Source organism: Berghia stephanieae, chromosome 1 (genome assembly GCF_034508935.2).
Source record: "Berghia stephanieae isolate SIO BIC M18660-M18661 chromosome 1, UCSD_Bste_1.3, whole genome shotgun sequence".
In the NCBI taxonomy this organism is placed as follows: domain Eukaryota; kingdom Metazoa; phylum Mollusca; class Gastropoda; order Nudibranchia; family Aeolidiidae; genus Berghia; species Berghia stephanieae.
This window is the reverse complement of record NC_088360.1, coordinates 11,436,391-11,459,836: the sequence shown is the minus strand read 5'-3', so window position 1 is coordinate 11,459,836 and position 23,446 is coordinate 11,436,391. Positions and strand designations below refer to the sequence as shown.

At 35.5% G+C, this 23,446-nt stretch overlaps 1 protein-coding gene across 4 annotated transcripts in view; it reads left to right on the top strand.

Annotated features, from left to right (window-relative positions):
• The window catches only part of LOC144967885 (uncharacterized), a 78,590-nt gene that overhangs the window by 39,876 nt on the left and 15,268 nt on the right, over nt 1-23,446 (top strand). For 3 of the 4 annotated variants that reach the window (XM_078905656.1, XM_078905632.1, XM_078905648.1), the window contains exon 2: nt 12,811-13,019. In XM_078905656.1, the coding sequence (XP_078761782.1) occupies nt 12,852-13,019 (168 nt within the window). In that variant the 5' untranslated portion in view covers nt 12,811-12,851. Of the gene's footprint in view, nt 1-5,053; nt 5,154-12,810; nt 13,020-23,446 lie in introns of those variants that run through there. The other variant, XM_078905639.1, reaches the window with a different exon arrangement.

Below are 23,446 nucleotides of genomic sequence, written 5' to 3'. Positions count from 1 at the left end.
GCCCAGCAGACCCTTTGTACGAAATAAACAAAAATACTCGTCGGCAACTCTCCTTCTCCGTGAGTTACATTGGCTTCCTGAGAAAAGAGTTGCCTATAAGATTTGTACTGTTGTCTACAAATCCTTGAGCACCAATAGTCCCTCCTATATTAAAGACCTTCTAAACATCTATGTCTCCTATAGAAAATTGAGGTCAGGCAATGACCAATCCATCCTTGTCAAACATAAGACCTTGCGTAAAATAGGCGAGCATTTTTTTCAAATATCGCCTCTTCCCCCCCCCCCCACCCACCCCATTTTTGGAACTCTCTCCCATCACATGTGAGATGCCGGGGTTCGTTGACAACTTACATATCTCGCTTAAAGTTTTATATTACGTCGTAAGTTGCTATACTATTATCATGTTTTGTTGTTGTTAAATTTAATTCGTATCACTTTTGCATTAACATTAGTCTTACTGTAATATGTTTTGTTTTATATCACAGTAAAGCGCTTAGAGCCTGTGATAACGGGGTGAAGCGCTATATAAATGCCATTTATTATTATTATTATCATCATCATCATCATCATCATCATCATCATCATCATCATCATCATCATCATCATCATTATTATTAGGGAAAGAAAACTAGATAGATAGAGATAGAGAGAGGGGGGGGGGAGATCATGAGAGAGAGAGAGAGAGAGAGAGAAAGAGAGACAGATATATATATATCTGTATATATATTCATGGACCTGGGAAACATTTTGAAAAACAAACAGATGTCGTTCGGGATTAGATTCCGAGTCTTGAAGTGCTACGTGTGGCCAATCTTGTTATACGGATGCGAAAGCTGGACTACAAATGCAGAAACACAAAAGAACATTGAAGCTTTTGAAATGTGGTGCTTGAGAAGGATGCAGAGAATATCGTATACTGCACACAAAACGAACGAAGAAGTGCTAAAACAAACATACCAACAAAGGAAACTAATGCCCTTAATAGTGGATCGACAACTATCCTTTTTCGGACACATAGTAAGGAAAGATAAGAAGGAATACCTGGCAAGTTGTGGAAAAATACCTGGTAAACGCGCCCGGGGGAGACAAAGAAAAACACTCATAGACCAACTGAAGGGCTTCACCAACCTAACAATCCAAGAGCTGTTTGAAAAAGCAAGAGACAGGGAGGAATGGAGAGAGATAATTCATGCAGTATCCGAAGCCTGGACCAGGCATGGAACCTAGAAGAAGATATATATATATATATATATATATATTATATATATATATATATATAGAGAGAGAGAGAGAGAGAGAGAGAAAGAGAGATTGAAAGAGATAGACATTGATGTAGAAATAGATACACAGGACAGACAAAGCGAAAGAAAGAGAGACGATTTTATATATATATATATATATATATATATATATATATATATATATATATATATGTGTGTGTGTGTGTGTGTGTGTGTAGAGAGAGAGAAAGGGAGAGGGAAAGGGAGAGAGAGAGAGAGAGAGAGAGAGAGAGAGAGAGAAGGGGGGGGGGAGATGTTTTTCCTTTTACTATGCATAAACCGTTGGTTATTTCATCCTCCTCCACTTGTCTGTTTACATACCTGCCTGTCTCTCTCATGTCAGTTTTTAAGGGTGTGTGTTTCAGTCGCTACATATTATTTTATGTCTCCAAATTTAAAGAAAAACATTATAATATGTATGAGAAATTTTTGCTCGAGACACTTTCCCAAAAATCGTATGTTCGTAATTGTTTAAACAATGACATGGCACTTAAAACCTTTTCCCCGTTAGCTGCTCAGTGACGAAGTATTAAAACCACAAGCAAAAGAGATGGGTATCGATCCTGGGTGCAGCAGTTAGTCAAGGTTTTGAAAAAAATTAACCTGTACACCCAAATATGGTTGGGTAGCTCGGTGTGTCAAATCTTGAGGGAAGTACTTTGCGATAGGTTAACTTCCTGTCAAATAGATGGCGAGCAATTACCACACAAGCCATGTGTAACACTACAAGAATCAGATCAGGATAAACTATGATCCCATTGGCTTTATTTATATCTGTAAAGGACTACATTCATTTCTAGACCCTTTTGGTCGAATCGTCACATGGAAAAAGGTTACAAATTTCATATTTATCGGCGCTTACGTAAAACTTTCAGGGCATAAATTAATATCCCAAGGGAAAAATGAAAAACATGTTGATTAATATTGCATTCTCATCGTAGTAAGTCCCCTGTTAATCGTCTTGAAGTCCCAGGTTTGAGAGTTTTTGACAAGATGATGGTCATTTTAATCGGAGCTCAGAGCGCTTTACAGGGATCCTTAGACAACAACAACAAAAATCAACATGTAGGATGAGATATGGCGCCTGCTAGGCGATATTACATTTTTTTCCGACAGAGACAATGCGACTGAGTACGATGATAAATGTGAGTAAAGAGTCTTTTCCAAGGAATCAACTATGGGCCGCTCGAACCCTGGACCTTCTGATTTGAAAGTGAGTGTCATACCACAAGACCACATATAGTCACGCATAAAACATTAAAATTTAGCTTACGTCTCATATCTGTGATTTTAAATTCAATGATTGGTTTTCAAATTACCCCGAAATACTACCATATTGAATCGGGTTGGTTACATATTACAAAAGCCTGAAAATTGCATATATCTTATAAGTATAACGTTGATAAAGGGGAAACCTGAAACGTTCCCACTGTCAGTCTTTGTTATAGATTGAAGCTGCCATTTATCATCAAATTTTGATGATTAAATGTGAACAGTAGATTTGATCCTGTTTAAGCCATGCAAGTTATGTAACTTAGGTATGAACTCTTCAGTCAACAATGGCAAGGAGGTGAAAATGGGCTGAAGTAGGAAGTGGATAAATCTTTGGAGGGGGGAGGTGAAGGCGAAAACGAGAATGAAACGTAAGGATGGAAGAAGGTTCATGAATAAGAGCTAAATAACACGAAGGTTAAAGAGAAGGAGGAGGAGGAGAAGAAGAAGAGGAGGAGTGTCAGCTTTACGATGATTTGTTTTGTAACAAAATTGAAGCAATGCTACGTGTGATCAGTGATCGGATTGGGTGACGATGATGCAAATACCCAGAGTTGTGTCGTATACTAAGGTCTTTTACTCACCCATCTTACTTGTGAATAAGTACCTGCCTATATTTAAAAACGAATACTTTGCTTCTAAAATGGGATCTGACAGGCCATTTGTACTGTATGAAGTGCTGAGGGGGAATAGATGAAAGATTGATATAGAAAGTGTTAGAGGACAATAGAGAATACAAGCGTTGTGTTGAGAATAGAACTCATAAACTTGGCTGCTATCTCGTGGTGTTTGTGTGCTGTCCTCAGGACAAGTGGGCGCAAGAGGGACTCAAACGTCAGAAAGCAATTTTTAAAATAGCATATGGCATCTATTGTAGAGTGTCCCTCTCGTGACCAGGCGGACTTGTCGGTTCGCATCCTCAGCGCTTTCATTCGCTATTGTCGTCTGGCACTTTATTATCAACATAAGTGCCTTCTCACTTTTCTGAAGTTTATAAGCAGAAATAATTATGGATGGTAAGTGAGAATAGAATGGAAATATAAGGTTTCAAAAAGGAATGATTAGACATTTCACCTTTAGGATTTGAAAACGAAATTTTATTATAGTATTCCGAAATTCTTTCCTCAAGATGAGTCTTGAATGATACGATTCAAATTTAAAAAATTAAGAGGAAATATAAGTTGATTAATATATTTTGGAAGGCAATTCAAAACACATTTCGTAAGTAATGATGACTTCTTTTTTCATTTGGTAAAACCTTCGATTTTAATTAATATCTGATGGAGACTGGATCATTAACGCTGTAATGGAGAAAAGGAAAAGGAGGCCGATTTAATTATCTGGCTCTGCGTCACGAAGTCCTGATAAACAATTTTGTTGACGATAGAAGTGGTGGAAAATATAAACATCATCATCATCATCATCATCATCATCATCATCATCATCATCATTATCATCATCAACTGCATCATCATCATCATCATCATTGTTTTGTTTCGTCTTTTAAAAAAATATATTTTGTTATTATCATTATTTCAGTTAAAGAGAAAATAAAAATACTGCTGTTCATATAAATATACATTAAACTTATGTTGTATGAATGGAGAGTAGTTTATCATGGTAAACAAACTATTGATATAAAACAACACCCAAGGAGGTTTGTTGTGATGAATATCTTCCATACACACGTTTTCATTACCAAGCATTACGTTGATTCAATGTCTATTAGCCTCAATGGAATATGCCTTTAAGTTTTTTTTTTAAAGCTGATCTGAATGGGAGACTTGAAACTTAAACAAAATCCCTTTTGACAACGAACTGATCGTTCATCTAATTATATATTTTTGTTGGTTTTTATCTCTTGAAAACAATTTCCCAAACAAAGATGAAAAAATAATTAAAAAGAGAGAGAATATAAATTGTAAACATCTGAATAAACTAAGAATTAATGAGTGATGTATGGGGAAATTCATTTCAATACTATTCGAAGCACTTTGACGACGTATACTTATTTGAAGATTTGATAACCCAAATTCTTATGGGCTCAGTGTTCTAATGGAAATACTCTCAAATGTCGCAAAATATTGTCCATTACAACAATGTTAAATCAGGCCCATAATTGCTGTTCGGTTATCAGACCTGCTTATTTGTACACCTAGACTTTGGAAAATCGTCCAAATTATTTTTGCAAAGCAACAGACCTTTTTTATTTTAATCCCTGATCTTATGTAAAGCTGTTCACATCAATTATTTACATTTTAAAGAGCTCTTTAAATAGTAATTGCCGTAGATATTATGTAGCATAGCTTCCCATTCAATGAACGGGATGATAGCTTGATCAACAAAGAATTAAAAATTCAAGTGTTGATTAAACAAAAAGCCTGAACTCGTCTTTTATCTATCTAATTTATAGATAATTATAGTCATATTTTTAATAAGTGGCGCGTGTTTTTCTTCTTTTTCTCAGCTGTCCCTCAATGCACAGCTGCAAAAGTTTGTATGAACCTCTGAATCAATTTGTCTTAATCAAAAATATTTCATTAATTGTAAAACAACAGGAAAGGATTTAGCTTATATCAGCTATATTAAAATCGATAACTGGTAAGGATTGTAACGCATAGATGATACAGTATCAAAATTATGACTTTTTCGCTCATCCATTTAAAAAAAATTCGTTAAAATGGAAAGTTCGGCTAATTGAAACTTAAACGATATACTGTGCATTCAGTATCTGATTATGAAGGAACGAATGGCAATCCTTAACTATCAGACATCTACATTTTATAACCATAAATACGAATTACTGATGAATACAAATGAAAGTGAGCATTACGCACTTTCAACATTATTTTGATTGCGAACTTTATAGAAATAGCTAGTGTTTAAGCCAAAGAGGATTGTATAGATTTAATGCAAACTGGTCAACTATAGAAATTCATCAATATATGATACATTGTTTCCACAAATATGTACACGTGTTCAGCAATAACAACAACTACAACAACAAAAAACACTGGACACATCAATGATCACATTCTAATGACGAGGATGAGGAAAAGGAGAAGGAAACGACTATGGAAAGATTTCGTGGCATCACTCTCTCCAATAAAATGTAATTTTCCTCCAGTTTGTGAAGGTTGACGCATGCCTTTTCCAGGTCTTCCTTGTTCTATCATTTATTGCCTCGTCGATGAGAGTAAATTTGGTGTTCCACCTCTTAATCTTTCCCTTTATTTTGGTCCAAATGAGCTCGATTGGATTGTGCTCACAGTGATAAGGGGGAAGTCGCGCAACCTCGTGTCAAAACTCCTTGATTAGACAATCTGCTTTGAAAACTGTTTCTGGTTTGTTTCTTTTCACTAGGAGTACAGTTGGGCCTTTGATACATAGTCAGAATATGTCGTGCTGTCTGATTGGAGCCATGAAATCATATCAATTTTATAGTTGCCCAAGTTGTATCCTTGAGGTGATCATGGGTCACCGAATGTAGCGTTGTCCAATGTAATACGGATGGGTGCTTCGAGGAAAGGCAACAAATGGTTCTTTAGCTAGTCTTCAAACTTCAAACTCCTCTGCTCTGACCCCAGAAGGATAGTCTGATAATGTAAAATCTCGAATTTTAGGACAACGGTTTTAAAGTATTTTATTATAGGTCCTTAGAAGAAAACTTTTTTTAATATGGCATCAACGCGGTCCAAAATCTATTATTCAGTTAAGACAAATTGATTCAAAGGTTGACACAGCTTTTGATAAAGGGACAGCTGAGAAAAACCAAAAAACACGCGTCATTAATAAAAAAATCTGACTATAATTACGTTTTTAGCGTCATACGGCGCTATTTACTAATAATTGTACATAGAGATATACCTATATATTTATTTTGGCATTCAAAATGCGTCTCAAAACCTTTATAATAGCAGATGGGCCCATCCAAAGTCTGAAATCTAATAAGGGTTTTTCATTTATAAGTCACGATTTTGTTCACTATAAATCTTATTGTTTCACTCTCTATCAAGCCACAAATAGGTAGATGAATAAAGTCCAAAGCTAGATATGGTTTTAATATTGCGCTTTCACGGATGCGAGTGAATGAAGTCAAATGTTTTGAATTATAAACGTATGTGTTTCCATTGGGTAGGATTGTAAGCCATGGCTGAGTGTAGAAACAATAGGAGAGAGATAGACACAGAGACCGAGAGAGAGAGAGAGAGAGAGAGAGAGAGAGAGAGAGAGAGAGAGAGAGAGGTGGAGAAAGATATATATATAATATATATATATATATATATATATATATATATATATATATATATCCGTGTGTGTGTGTGTGTGTGTGTGTGTGTGTGTGAAAAATCAGTTTCAACCTTTACAATCTACCTCGGACGAAGAAAGAACACTCCAGATTTTTAAACTTTTGAAAACCTCACCAATACTGTAGTCATACTTTGTACATATTGATGTTTTACAATTCAATCAGGCAGGTGTTATAACTCAAGGAAAAGGCCGGCCCTTTGGTTGGTTTTCTTTTTATCTTTATTGTTACACATAGTGAAAAAAGTTTCTGAAAGAGAAGATAGTTAAACATCGTTTTATTCTCAAATAAATGGGAGACGGTAAAGATGAACTTTGAAGATTTAAGAAGCAACTGTATATTATAAAAAGCATCATGATAAAGTTGCTGTACAATGACATTAATGAATTTTGGAGCCGGCACTGGCATAAGATAAAGATATGAAAAAGTGTGTATGTAACAGTGCCAGGCGAAGCAGGGAGAAAAATACTAGAAAAAATCCATCCCAAATATTCAGCCTGTCGTGATTCTACAATTTCTCTCGTATCCCACAGCAGGACATTTTAATCATTACGTCCAGGTCGAGTGTTTACCCTGATATAGAATCAGTGAAAAATACAATTTGATTGTTATGATTTGTGTCCTAACTCATTGTCTTTGCCGCTATCTATGTTTATAGCTTCCATTTCTGCTCTATAATTTGTGCATATAGCACCAGTTGGAATTGCCATAGAGTTTCGTAGTGGGAACTGAGTCTTTAGGCCCACATTTGTTACTTTGATTCTTTCTATAGCATAATGCCAAAATGACAGTGAAACTATGTCTTGTGTACTCCGGGTGTGTCCGCTTTATGCTAGAGAATCCAAGATGAACTTTTACATATTTCGCTTGTTCCAAACTTCAAAGCACTTTTTCCGATGGAGGGATTTCTGAATAAGAAGCACGTCGAATCAAATTAGCTGTGGACAGGGATGAAATATGTGCCTGTAAATCGGATTTAAAACACGGTGATACAATTAGGAGGCCGGTGCATATTCAGTCCACATCACCCTGTTCTACAAATTGAAAGAATTTATACCCGTGTCTAATTCAATACAAGGGTAGTATGTTATCAAATTGCAGGGAAAGGCTCATCAGGAAACGACAAATCCAATTAAAGAACTGGACTTTCTGACGGTTGTCTAAACGTGAGAACAATAGAAGGAACGAAGTCGACGCCACTAAGCTATTTGTTATCATTTTTAGACAGTCTGTTAATAGTCATTCAGACTATAAACGTTAAAGGTTACACATATATTTGTGTGTTGGTATGTTTAACTTGGCTGGCGAATGTTGTGAGCATTTTACCCAATCGCATAGCATCAATAGCAACAATTGCTCTAATTCGTTTTGCGTCTTATGTAAAATGCAAGTCTTAACCTCTCATTCCACCGCCCCCCCCCCCCCCCCAAAAAAAAAATTCAAACGTAATAAGGGATCTATCAGGCCCATACTATAAGGCTGTGAATCGAGTGAACTCGTAAAGGATTGAACTAGGGCCACACCATAGATTTAAACAACAGCAAGATGTTCAACAAACGTTGTTTTCTTTTGCGTGCATTAATGAATATCATTAATTTCTCTTCTGGTCAAGACAGTTGTGCTACCTAAGTTGTGGCAATCCAACAAATTGTTTCTCTATCCTGTTTCTTCTAAGTTATTGGAGATCCTACAATATTTCCCAGGAAATAAATGCTATTACAGGCACTCGTCGATTTTAATTACTATACTATTGTATTGTGGCCCACAATTAACATAGATCGAAACGAATCTTCTGAGCTATCAAAGATCAAAATCGGTCCTGAATTTTGTAATAGGACGGCCAGAAATGACCGATCATTATGCCCTTGCAGATTTTTAAAAATATCATTTGAGTCAATGGGTGAAAGAATTATCATTTGAGTCAATGGGATAGAATTATCATTTGAGTCAATGGGTGATATAATTATCATTTTAGTCAATGGGTGATAGAATTATCATTTGAGTCAATGGGATAGAATTATCGTTTGAGTCAATGGGATAGAATTATCGTTTGAGTCAATGGGATAGAATTATCATTTGAGTCAATGGGTGATAGAATTATCATTTGAGTCAATGGGTGATATAATTATCATTTGAGTCAATGGGTGAAAGAATTATCATTTGAGTCAATGGGATAGAATTATCATTTGAGTCAATGGGTGATAGAATTATCATTTGAGTCAATGGGTGATAGAATTATCGTGAGAAAAAGGTTTGATAATTACCTGTATATCAGTCTGTAACAAATATTTTTATATTTTTCAAATTTGCCAGCAAGTCTGTATTCGTTAGCAGATATTTAACCTGGGCTTAGGAAACAATTTTGACCTCAAACCCTGTTTAAAAGAAGGAGAAAAAAAAAAGATAATGGCAGAGCTCTTAAGCGAATGACTGATTTTAACGTCAAAATACAGCCTTCAATAATTCACAATGTGATTCTTGTATTTCATGTCACTTGGTTACACCTGTTGTCTTCACCTCATAGACGGTACGACATTGACACACTCAGCTCTTTGTTATTATTTTTAGATATCCAGTTTAATGATTAGTTCATAGTTCACACTAAATTCTATCAATCACACTAGAAACGTTTATATTAACACATAGTTTTGTGTGTTGGTACATTATTTACGACTGGCGGATGTTGTGAGTATTTTGCCAAAACACATAGCATCAACAGAGTTGTGACTCTAATTCAGCCTCATGGCATCGAATGAACGACCATTTCGCTGAAAACCCAAAACTCTTTAAACCTCTACCCTAGACCACCATCTGACCCCTGACAGACCCCGTCGTGCTTCGTGTACTCTCCATTTTTTTTCAACGATATAAAAATACAAGACACACTAACATATTTCATATATTAAATATCACTCCAATCACTTAAAACAGCATAATTTAATTTGCCTTTTCTATTTCAATATTGCTGCTCGGGCAAAGTAGCTCAGTTCATTCACTTCATCACAAAATTGCATACTTTAACACGCGCGCGCACACACACACATACACACACACACACACACACACACACACACAACTTGAGTCAGGGAAGATTAAAAAGCAAAAACCAAGGAAAATCGCTATATTCAAACGACACTCAAGTTGTCTGAAGACCAGGACTTAACACATCGGCGACAGCTGTGTCCTCTCGTTTCATATCGAGGCCTGAATAATGCATGAAATCATTTCTTTCGTTTCGTTTCATTAGAAAATGCAATCTTTCGCCTGAAAAGAATAACAACAACAACAAAAAAAAAAAAAAAAAAAAAAAAAAAAAAAAAAAAAAAAAAAAAGAAGAAAAAATGCTACCCCTCCCCCCCCCCCCCAACCCCCCCCCCCCAAAAAAAAAACAAACAAAAAACAAAGAAAACAAATCAACTTGAACTTTTTTTTTCGTGACAACACTGTTTACGGCCAGGTACCATTTCACACCTGAGTACGGCGAGAGACTGTGATAAAAAGAATGTTTTCCAAGGACTCAACTATGTGTCGCTCAGAGCGGGACTCGAACCCAGGACCTTCCGATCCGAAACGAGGGTCATACCACTAGAGCACGTAGCCGCGCTCAACACGTTAATATGTCGGGGTGAACAAGAAATCCCTACTTTAAATTGACTTCAAGGTGTGCATAGCGACATTTAAATTGAACTGAAATGATCTAACGAGGAGAATGAATTATATTAAACCCCTTTGGTTTTTTGGGAATACCTGATTATACTACAGCGTAATAGCAAACATATTCGAGGCGTCACTATTATCTTTTGTAAAAAAAAAAAAAAAAAATAGGTGGCAGTTCAATACTCTTTTTATGCAAGTATCCGGCTTTACTAAAAATAGATTTTGACACGTAATGATATTCTTACCACAATGATTATTTTAAGGTCAAATCTTATGTTAGATAGCTAATCATAAATCTATTTTTTACAGATTGACATACGAGTAACTTTTTTTTAAAATTCAGGGTAATTCTATCTCACATAGACTCAAATGATTATTTAGAAAATCTTTCAGGGCATAATGATCGGTCCTTTATTCGAGAATCAATCAGTATTAAAAAAATAGAAAATATTTTGATAAAAAATAATATGGGCGGGCGAGGGCATTGGAGGGTATAATAAAAGATATCTTTAACTCTTGCTTTTACAGTTTTTGAACTCTTTCCCAATGCGCCGGCCCAAAGTACTGTAAATGTTGCTGCTCGAAGCTCGAAGAAATAAATAATAACGTGAAGTTGAATGTAAGCTTCAATTTAATTACAAAAACAGATCAAATGAACGTTTCGGGTTTCCCCTTTATCAACAAAACAGGATGATTTAAACACCACAGATGAATGAGATGATGTGGTAGTGGTGTAATTAAATTGAAGCTTACATTCAACTTCACGTTATTATTTATTACGGCCCAAAGTAGCACAGCGGCACTGAGAACTAACTCGAAATTACTAAGGCAGGAGTTCAAGGATAACTTATATCATAGTGTCTCCAACTACTGGAGCCTCAAGTGTTGTAATCCTCCTCCTCCTCCTCCTCCTCCTCCTCCTCCTCTTCTTCTTCATCTTCTTCTTCTTCTTCTTCCATTCAGGCCAAGACTTCATCAAATTGAAAACTGGTATGGTCTTCGAGAGTTTGGTCGTTTTAGTTTCCTCTGGTATGGTGGAAACGAGACTTATTGAAACTCTCTCGCATTCTAAACATGACTGCTTTTCATTAGAATTTTAGAATATTTATAACTCCGGTATAATATAATTCATTTACTGTATGAAAAGCACGGGGGAAGAAAGGGCGGAGTAACATTTAATTTTTTCAAAACTAATTTTTCAAATTGAGATAGAAAATGTGAAGGTTTGAGCATTTTATCTTTATAAAGATGTTTTACGATATAGAAACATGTTACTATCTAAAATGCTAACCAATATAACATCCTCTGAAATATAATCTTAAAAAAACTATATATATTGTGTACAAACTCGCATCAACACAGATTTTGATATTACTCATGAAATAAAAACCGAAATGAAAGACTCATTGATTATCTTATATATATATATATATATATATATATATATATATAAAATATATATATATATATTATATAATACATACATACACACACACACACACACAAAATATATATATATATATATATATATTATATATATATATATATATATATATTAGTTTAATATATATATATAATTTTAGTTTATAATAAAATGAAGAAATCAAATTAAAACATCCTTAGGAGAAACAAAATGGGAAGAAATAGGAAAAGACTGACATCTCATTGTTTACCTATTTATTGAATTCAATTGAATTAGATACAACGATCGGGCATTAAACAAATTGAACAATTACCAAAAAATGTTGTTTTTTCAACAACAACAACAACAACAACAACAACAACAACAACAACAACAACAACAACAACAACTACAACAAATAGTATCTAGTCATTTTTAAAGATCAGGATATTTGGAAATCAGTTGGTGCAGGATAGAGATACCGCTGGCTTATCTAAAGGAAAATCAATTGATTTCAATTATTTCATTTTTTAAATTTCTGTTTTGATGCTGTATCTTAAATTTCCGATCATTTAAAAAAAGACTGTTTGATTGAATGCCCCCCCCCCCCCCCCTGTCCAAAATATATGAAGTAGTTGTTACAGTCTTTTTAACGCCACAAAAAACCGGGATAAACCCATGCTCCTCGGGCCTGTTGGGCTTGAAAGGACTACTTTTTGCCCTCCTCCTCCTTATCATCATCTTCATCCTCCTCCTTCTCCTTCTCCTCCTCCTGCTCCTCCTCATCATCATCAGCCTCATCCTCATCATCATCAAATGCCACCCATCGTAATTCCCATTTTATGAGCGTCTTCAATATTTAATTCGTTTTTCTCTTCTTATCCCACCAGATAAAAATCTACATTACCATCAAACCTACCCTCAACCAACCATGAACCCACTGGTTTGTTTCGCGTCCTTAGTAACTGTTGCTCTGATGGCAGTGCTCTTACCCTTGACCTCTGGCACCCCCCTAGGCGGAGCCGTCGAGCCGGCCATTGCATTAGAGGACATGGATCCAAGTCACGCCTGCTTATACATCTGTGAAATGTGCTTCTCGGTAAGTCTCCCTCCTCTGTTTTCTAGTAAATACTGTTCGAAAGATATCAAAATCAAGAAAAATACAAAAAAAAAAAAAAGAAAAAAAAAACAACAACAAACAAACAAAAAAGAACAAAACACCAAGAAAAGAAAATAACCCCACAAAATAACAAAGACAAAAAATATCGAAACAAAAAAAGAATAGAAAACAACCCCCCCCTCTAAAATATTTTTAACAAAAAAAAAACCCCCAAAAAAACAAAACAACAAAAAAACAAAAACAAAACAAGAGCCATAAAACAAAACAAAAAACAAAACAAAAATTAGAATAAAATAGTTTAACTGTACAGGTCTGTCGTACACTAACAAAGCACCTTTTTCTCATTTTGTCCAGAAAATGTTTCACTTTATTCTATCGAATGTATTTTTAAATGACCCTCAATTATTAATTTGGCCCTCCAAAAAAACCCTCTCAAATCTAAGATGTCACAGGCAATGTATCAGTGACATGTTGTGGGTCAATTTGACCCATCGATACAAGAAGTAAAAGTTTTCAGGGCAAAATACAAAAAAAAAGGTGTTCTGAAATGAACGGCAAAGGATGTCGCTAATCATGCCATTCTAGGAAACAGTCAACACACAGCTAAGCGTGGATTTGACCTTCCACTTCAATCTGGGTGACCTCATAGCTCCTTTGGCAGAACACTCGCTTCACATGCAAAGGGACCAGAATCGATCCTAGGTGCAGTCGAATTTTTTTCCCTCCTTCCTTGTCTATCCAGCAATGATTGGGTAGCTGAGTCTGTTAGATTTGGCGAAAAATACTTTCAGATAGGCTAGCGTCGTATCGAAAGGGTAGCAAGCAATTGCTATTGTCCGTTTCACGCTATAGATAAAATGCGCTTGGCCAAGGAGTTCACAACATTGCCATCCGGAAGTATAACGGACCAACACATAAACTCTGTGTAACCATGAACTTTTATAGTATGGTTAATACAGTTTAGTGAGAACAACTCACAAACGCGGATGGCAAAAACAATAACAAAGGCCTGAGTGACGTCAACTGCATACTATCTATAGAAACCAACCGGGATAAACTAAACTCCGGCTTCACGGGCCTCATGGCTCTGAAGGATTACTTTCAATCTGGTACGTTTTAAGCTTAGGTGAAGTTTATGCGGTAGAGACAATGAAAAGTTGAAGTAATTAAATTTTGGCATTTTAAAAAATAAATTAGCAGCTTATGATAAGATTATATCGATTGTCCGTAATACTGCTGTTCTCTGGAAAGACACGTATTTAAACTATTTGGCCAGAAAACTCGTCCTTCAAATGACATTTCGTTAAAAACTCTCAAACCCGGACTTCGTTTTCATTGATTGATATTTGAAGGACTCGTTTTCTGGCCAAATTTTTAAATACGTTTCTTTTTTTTTTTCAGAGTAAAGCAAAAAAAAAAAAAAAGATGTCAACTTACGAATTTAACCATTTCTTATCCAAACATGTGACCAGAAAACCTCGCGAAGTCCCAGATTTGAAAGTTTTTTTTTGCCAAAATGAGGGTCATTTCAATCGATACAGGACGAGTTTTCTGGGCATATTTTTAGAAACGAGTTTTTCCAGGGTACGGTAGTAAACTGGTTTTTAGCATGTTTATAATTTTGACTACAGATTCAAGTTCTATTCAGCAATTTGGTTATTTGTTTTCCCCAGTATATTAACACAATCAGGCAACTGTCCATGTTGTTTTCTCTCTAACATGAACATTAAAAAAAAAGGATATTTAAGCTCATTGGGAAAAATTATTAATTAAGCCTATGAAGTTAATGAATTTCCATGGTATGGAACATGATTGTTTGGGTGCCATTATCTTTTAGGAAAAAAAACACTGTGCCATCTTTTAAGATAATTGTATGATAATTGAATGTCAAATATGATGAAATTCCGCTGTGTTAAAAAGTTTTTTGAGTTTCGGGTTTTTCAATATCAAGAAAATGCATTTTCAATTCGCAAAAGAACTTGCTGTTGATTAGGATTAGATACTCTTCTTTTGTCCAATGCGTTTTTATTGAAATACAAGATTATCAGGACGTGTATCGGGAAAATACAATATTTCCTTTTCTTCTTATAACTAATACTAAAACGAACAATTTCTGCGTTATGTGGTCTAGTGCTATGACATTCGCCTTTGGAACGGAAGGTCCTAGGTTCGAGTCCCGCCCACTGCGGCACATAGTTGAGTGCTTTAAAAAGGCTCTTTAATCACATTCTCTCACCGTACTCTGGTGTAAAATGAGTTAACAGAGTTGTCTTTGTCTGGGAAAAATAGTGTTACGAGGCGTTTTGTGTCTTCCTACAATTTAAGTGTCGCTGTTGGCTAGGGACCCTTTGTAAAGCGCTTTGAACACGTTTAGTGGATATTGCCCTATATTAAAGCGCAAGTATTCAATGCCAAGTCTGACTGTGTTCAGCAATGTAGTTGAAGGAGGAAAAGAATTATAAAAAGTCCCTCACTACAAATGAATGAGATAATGTGGTCAACCATTTTACTTACTTCCGGTGCCATCTCTTAGGTATCGGTTCACTTGAAATGGTGTTCCACTCTTCTATGTTGCACGCTTTTTGACTACATTCAGTTGCAGAGAGTCCACTCCAACCTCTTACATCATCCATCTAAAACAGCCTCAAAAATAATACAAAATACCAAACACGGATCGTTTCGGGCTCAAAACCTTCTTCAGCCAGCAACAACAACAACAACAAAAAAAAACAACAATAAAAGCATAAATACATTGGATCTAAGACTTTTCTTCAACAGAGAGGACGTACGAAATAATTAGTCGTCGATCTGTTTTTTTTTTCAGTAATGTATTTATGTTTCTATTGTTATTTGTTGTTGGCTGAAGAAGGGTTTTAAGCCCGAAACGTTCCGTGTTTTTGGTCTCTTTTTAAAGCTATTATATTCGATATTGTTTATTACATTTTACTGTCCGCAGCTTCTAGCAGTTTAGTATCACCATGACATGCATCCTTTGGTATGTTTTAAATAAAAGTCGTAATAATATATCGCTATGTTATTAAGTTTTGTAATCTTATACTTCAAAAAAATATCCCTCAAACATACGGTATTTCAAATATAGTTGAACCGGGATGACCTTCTACATGTCAAAAATCCTAAACCTAGATCTTCTTTAAACAACCGAGAAGAAAATTTCGTCTAAGATTTGTAACCAGGATATGCCATCGTAGGCCACTCTTTTCCTCGCCGCTTAATTAAAAAGTAGTGTGTAAATTTAACTTTTAACAAGAATTGACAATATTGACAATTTGGGATCAGTTATTGGCGTAAGATAAAATCTGAAAAAATGTGTGTATGTTACTTGTCATAAACGAAAAATGAATATAACAGCTTCAAAAAGGAACAAAATACCCAACACGGAAGGCTTCAGGCTCAAAACCATTCTTCAGCCAACAACAACAAAAACAGTGTAGACATAAATGCATTACTAAATTCCAGATTAACGACAAAGAAATTATATATATATATATATATATATATATATATATATATATATATATATATATATATATATATATATATATAAATATATATAATATATATATATAATATATATATATATATATATATATATATATATATATATATAGAGAGAGAGAGAGAGAGAGAGAGAGAGAGAGAGAGATAAAATATAAATTGTATCACTTACTTATATGTGGCCAAAACATAAGTTTCTGTGGCTTTCGTCCACGTCTTCAGTTGGCATAATATATATATATATATATATATATATATATATATATATATATATATATATATATATATATAATTCAAAACTATGGAACGCGGCTCAAAATTTTATGTTGTTCTTGGGGAGGATGAACATATTAATTAAAGTAAAATGAAAACAAGAACTCCCTCGGATACATTAGGACCAAGGAGCCGCAGTTCGTCCAGATTTTATAGCTTGAAACGGACAATAACAATTGCTCGCTATCCTTCGGATAGACGCTATAGTAAAGCGCAAAGCACTTTTCGCCATATCTACCTGACCCGGCTACCGATAAATGTCGGATGGATATGGGGGGAGGGGGGGGGGGGAGAGGGGGTATACCCTTCCTTTCCGAATTATTTAAAGTGATAAAACCTAAAATTCCATATCACTCGGGGCAGCGTGATTCCTCTGCAGAGGCCTGTTCCGCCCCAAATGAAATAAAACATGATGCGCAAAGCTCGTGTGTAGACTTCCGAGTTTGATCCGCCGATTGTGAAAATCAGGACTCCAGAGGTTGATCCGCCGATCGTGAAAATCAGGACTCCAGAGGTTGATCCGCCGATCGTGAAAATCAGGACTCCAGAGGTTGATCGTGAAAATCAGGACTCCAGAGGTTGATCCGCCGATCGTGAAAATCAGGACTCCAGAGGTTGATCCGCCGATCGTGAAAATCAGGACTCCAGAGGTTGATCGTGAAAATCAGGACTCCAGAGGTTGATCCGCCGATCGTGAAAATCAGGACTCCAGAATTTGATCCGCCAATCGTGAACATCAGGACTCCAGAGGTTGATCCGCCAACCATCGATATATTATCTCATTAAATTGGAGTCGTAAGATATTTATAATTTTGACTTGTAAAGAAAGCTATAGATAGACAAATACAACAGCAGCAGGTATGCGGTTTTCATGAAAGTGACAAGTTTCACACACTTTTAAAGGAGATTTTCACGAAAAGAAGAGAAAGGATACAAAAAAATTTAATAAGATGAAGGAGGAACAAAGAAGAATATGAAAATTTGAAGAAAAATAATCAAGAATAAGAAGAAAGAAAACGAAGACCAAGAGTAAGATAAGAAAAAGACGAAGAAGGAAGAGGAGGAGGAGGAGGAGGAGGAGGAGAAGGAGGAGGAGGAGGAAGAAGAAGAAGAAGAAGAAGAAGAAGAAGAAGAAGAAGAAGAAGAAGAAGAAGAAGAAGAAGAAGAAGAAGAAGAAGAAGAAGAAGAAGAAGAAGAAGAAGAAGAAGAAGAAGAAGAGGAAGAAGAAGAAGAAGAAGGAGAAGAAGAAGAAGTAGAAGAAAAAGAAGAAGAAGAAGAAGAAGAAGAAGAAGAAGAAGAAGAAGAAGAAGAAGAAGAAGAAGAAGAAGAAGAAGAAGAAGAAGAAGAAGAAGAACAACAACAACAACAACAAAAAGATAGAGAAACCATAATTGAAAAAAGAGGTAAATTATAGTCAATCTAGGAGTAGCCATGTGGCCTGTCACTGCTATAGAAAAGGCATTAAGTAATTTCTCCAAATGTGATTTCTAGGATAAAATCAATGGCCAATTGACGTGACAATTCTACAATCATCGTGCCAGCCAGCCCATGCCGTCTTAGTCCGGACAATTCAAGACAATCGATCATTATCGAGTAATTTATCTTGAAACATTTCACGTAGACAGGTCACGGTTTTCTTAGCTTAAACAACATTCTGAAACAGTCATATTACTTTCTCTTAGTTCGGGATAATCACAACTATTTAACCTGCCTCACACTAACAAAATACATTAAAACATTTTTTTAGCTTAAAAACTGTAACTTCAAATATGCAACGATGACCATTAACTTTTATTCTGCTTTAATGTCTTAAGCCGGACTATCTTTGAAGATACTTGATTTCTTGAGAAATGTTGTGCGGGGTGGCGGGGTGGTCATCTTAAGTGATTGATATTGAAGTGAAAGATTTAGTCATTGTCCAACAATGCTCCATCCGCCCCCCCCCCCTCCCCCTTATAAATGAAGTGATTGAAAAGACTTACTTCAAACAATACGCCCGTTCACAAATGTCAAAGATGAAGCGATTCTCTTCGTTTTAAGCACTTAACTGCCGTACTTCGTAAAGACACGAAGTAAAAAATTTGGCCAGAAAACTCGTCCTTCAATATCGATCGATTTGATTTAAATGACCCTCATCTTGGCAAAAATGCTCAAACCTGGGACTTTGCAAGGCCCTAGTTGAGAGTTTTTGCCAAGCTGAGGGTCATTTAATTTGATCGATACTTGAAGGACGTTTTCTGCTAAATCTATAAATGCGTGTTTTCCCCCCAAAGTACAACAGTCAACCGATTAAATTGATTTTAGTCAGTTTGATTATTACACACCGTGAGTAGAAATGGTTTCAAACCATCACTCAGTGCCAGGAAGTGTTGACATTTCATACTACACTGTTTTTGTTTGATCTGAATGTTAAGCGACGGCGGAGTGGAATAAACAGATTATTTCTAAACTGTTTTCCTTTTATTCGGGAGACAATTTAAACAGAATGTTTGGACTGTCATTTAGCAATTTAATAGTTTACCGATAATATACTAATTTGTTTATCTAGGTACTTGTTACTGTCGGTGAGAAACTACATATATTGAGCTGATGATGATGATGATGATGATGATGATGATGATGATGATGATGATGATAAGTATGATGATGATGATGATAATGATAATGATGATGATGATGATAATGATGATAATGATGATGATGATGATGATGATGATAATAATAATAATAACGCAAATCATTTATACCGAGCCTATTCCATATCCAAACAGCTCTAGGCGCCTTTTCAATACAAACATCACAGCTACAATAACAGACCATACAAAAAACATGCTTAAGACGTTCATATCATGAAAAATTATCCATAAACAGAAACTGGTTTTAATCGTTGAAATATTCCTAATAAAATGTCTTAATTTTTGTCTTAAAAATAGTTTTGAAGTACATTTTCTTAAGGAAATTGGTAGAGAGTTTCAAAAAGAAGTGGAATCATGAGAAAGTGACATTTCAAGATACTTTTGGAAACTTTTTTGGGAGCAGTTAATCGGAGCTGATCACTAGATATTAAAGTCCTGGAAGGAGAGTACAAAGAAATAAGGTAGCATAAATATAAAGGAAAGTTTTGTTGATACATTTAAAGTAAAAAATAGCAATTTTATATTACAGTCTTAATTCAATAGGTAGCCAGTGATGATAATAATGATGATGATGCTGATGATGATGATGATGATGATGATGATGATGATGATGATGATGATGATGATGATGATGATGATGCTGTTGCCACAGATGATGATAATCATGACGATGATGATATAGATAATTAAGATGTCGATGGTGATATGATAAAGGGATAATAATGTCTTTGACGTGGGAAGTGATAATTATATAGATGAGGTCGATAATGATAATAATAATAATAATGATAATAATAATAATAATAATAATAATAATAATAATAATAATAATAATAATAATAATAATAATAATAATTATTATAGTAACAATAGAAATGATGATGATGATGATGATGATGATGATGATGATGATGATGATGATGATGATGATGATGACGATAATAATAATTATTAGAATAATATAATAATAATAATAATAATAATAATAATAATAATAATAATAATAATTATAACAATAATGATAATAATAATAATAATAATAATAATAATAATAATAATAATAATAATAATAATAATAATAATAATAATAATAATAATAATAATAATAATAATAATATAATAATAATAATAATAATAATAATAATAATAATAATAATAATAATAATAAATAATAATAATAATAATAATAATAATAATAATAATAATAATAATAATAATAATAATATAATAATAATAATAATAATAATAATAATAATAATAATAATAATAATAATAATAATAATAATATAATAATAATAATTAATATGAGTTAAGTAATAATAATATGATATTAATCTAATGAAATTATGGTTATAATGAAAAAGACGATAATAAAATTATTACTAATAATGAACATGACGCCAGCACACACACACACACACACACAAACACACACACATACACACACACACACACACACACACAAACTTCCAGAGCCACGTCTAATCCCAATACACAATTTTAATCAACCCAATCATTAAGCATTCAACGAGTAATTAATTAGCCAGTAGAATGCCGTACTCTGGACAATAGTGTGGCGCCCGGGATAGGGCTGCTATTCGGGCACCGGGTTTGGATCAAATTTAGTCACACACCGGGGCGAGCAGCTCATGTGGCTCGTTGGCTCGATACCCGGGATGGTCTCGTGACGGTCGACCGGGATTTACACCTTTGCCCTCCCGTGTGCCTCAAGCTGAATGTCCTAGTCGGGGACCAGCCACTCCCATATGAGCCGCGTCCAAAATACCTAGGGGTGACGCTGGATCGCAGCCTTACCTATCGGGTTCATCTCGAAGGGGTTGCCCGGAAGATAGAGAAGCGGAATAGTCTTCTGAGGAAGCTGGCGGGATCGACTTGGGGCGCTAGCCAAGCGCTCCTGAGAACATCCGCCCTGGCACTATGCTATTCCACCGCGGAGTATTGCGCTCCAGTGTGGGGTAGAAGCAGAAACGTTGAGAAGGTGGATGTAAAACTTCGCAAGTCGATGCACATAGTGTCGGGAACGCTAGCAACAACCCCTAGAGAATGGGGCCCGGTGATGGCAGCGATCCAGCCCCCCGATGTCCGGAGGGAGACCATTACGGGAAACTGGCTGAGTAAGATCAAAGAGAGAGGGAATGGGGATACCCCTCTCATGCGCATAATGAACGGTGCCCCGTTTCGAGCCGAAATAAGTCCCGGCAACCCTTGTACGCAGAATCCCTGACTACGGACAGAGCTGCACATACGAGATGGAAGTCGGTTTGGACGAATTCAATCCCTCGTGGGGGCGGGGACCTACACTCCTCTAAGCTTGGTGAGAAGTTGCCAGGCTTTGATACCAGTAAGAGGAGACACTGGGTAGCTGCGAATCGGCTTCGGTCGAGGAGCTGCCTAACGGCCGGTGCGTTACATCAGTGGGGTCTAACTTCCTGTCCTTTATGTCCACGCTGTGGGCAAGAACCCGAAACGGCAGAGCATCTAGTCGAAAGGTGTGTTGTGACGATGCTACCGGGCGGGTTCGCGACGGTGCACGAATGCGGACCGGACTTTGCTGATTGGGTCGATCGTCATAACATAATAGTGTGAACCATAAGAAGCTGCTGCTGTACTCTGGAAAAAACGCGTAATTCGAAATTTGGCCAGAAAACTTGTCCGTCAAATATCGATCATTTAGATGACCCTCATCTTGGCAAAAAAAAAAACAAACAACAAAACCTCTAACCTGCGACTTCGCGAAGTCCGAGGTTTGAGGGGGTTTTTTTCCAAAATGAGGGTCATTTAAATCGATCAATATTTGAAGGACGAGTTATTTGGCCAAATTTTGAAATACGAGTTTTGTCCAGAACACGGCAGTTAACTGGTTAAATATGCGGTAATGGCAAAGCATCGCGTAAACAGCACTTTGGTATTTTAAAAATTGTGTTTTTCATGAATTATGATTTTGAACGTCCCACAAGTATCATAACAACATTATGTAATCTTCAATTTGATTTGCAGACAAATAAAGCAGGTGTTTCGGGCATCCCCTTTGTCAACAAAACATAAATATGACACTAGAGACGGATGCCTGAACAACGCAATCCTCTAATCTCACATCTGTCCCGAGCATCTCATCTATCGCTTTTTGTTGACAAGGTTTAAACCCGAAACGTCCACATTATTGTCTTTGTTTATCAAAATTACATTACTATTCCAATTTATTATATATATATATATATATATATATATATATATATATATATATATAATATATATTTAATACATAATATAAGCCATAATAAGGTGGCTACAGTTTTGAATTCCCAAAAGTATTATTGACTTTAGCGCGGCACTCTTACGATACTCATCGGTAAGACTGTCAAACCTGAGACTAAAGAAGTCGATGGGTATTGGAACTAAGAGCATGGGTTGTCAAAGTATGATGGTGTAAATTATCTATTCAATATCCGATATCGAAGGGTGCCAGCCTTTTAGTGTAAACGAGTAAATTGGGGCTATTTATCTTCCGCATAATAATTCTAGTGTCTGAAAAGGGGCTAAAATATTGGAATCCACCGTTAAAATACCGTAACCTGCAAGTATTGATTGGTAGTAGACTTTCCTTAGTCTATTTTTGAAATTACTTTTAACATTATCAGAGCAGAGTTCAAATTGCACAAAATGATAAATAATTGAAATGAATTTTATGAACTATGAAATATTATCATCAACAATGCTGCTGTTTGTTTGTTTTTTTACGTATTAATTTATTCGTGTTTTCATCTTTGCACCAACAGATTCAGTAATTTATCGAATTTATTGGTAACATTGAGTAGATGTGTTCTAATACGCCATTGACTTTTACTCGCGAAGCTCACTTTTTTAAATAGATTAATTCCTTGATATTATCTTATCATACCTGCATACGTTTGATAACCAACCTTAACAATGGGCATACTATGCTAAACTTTTAAATAATGA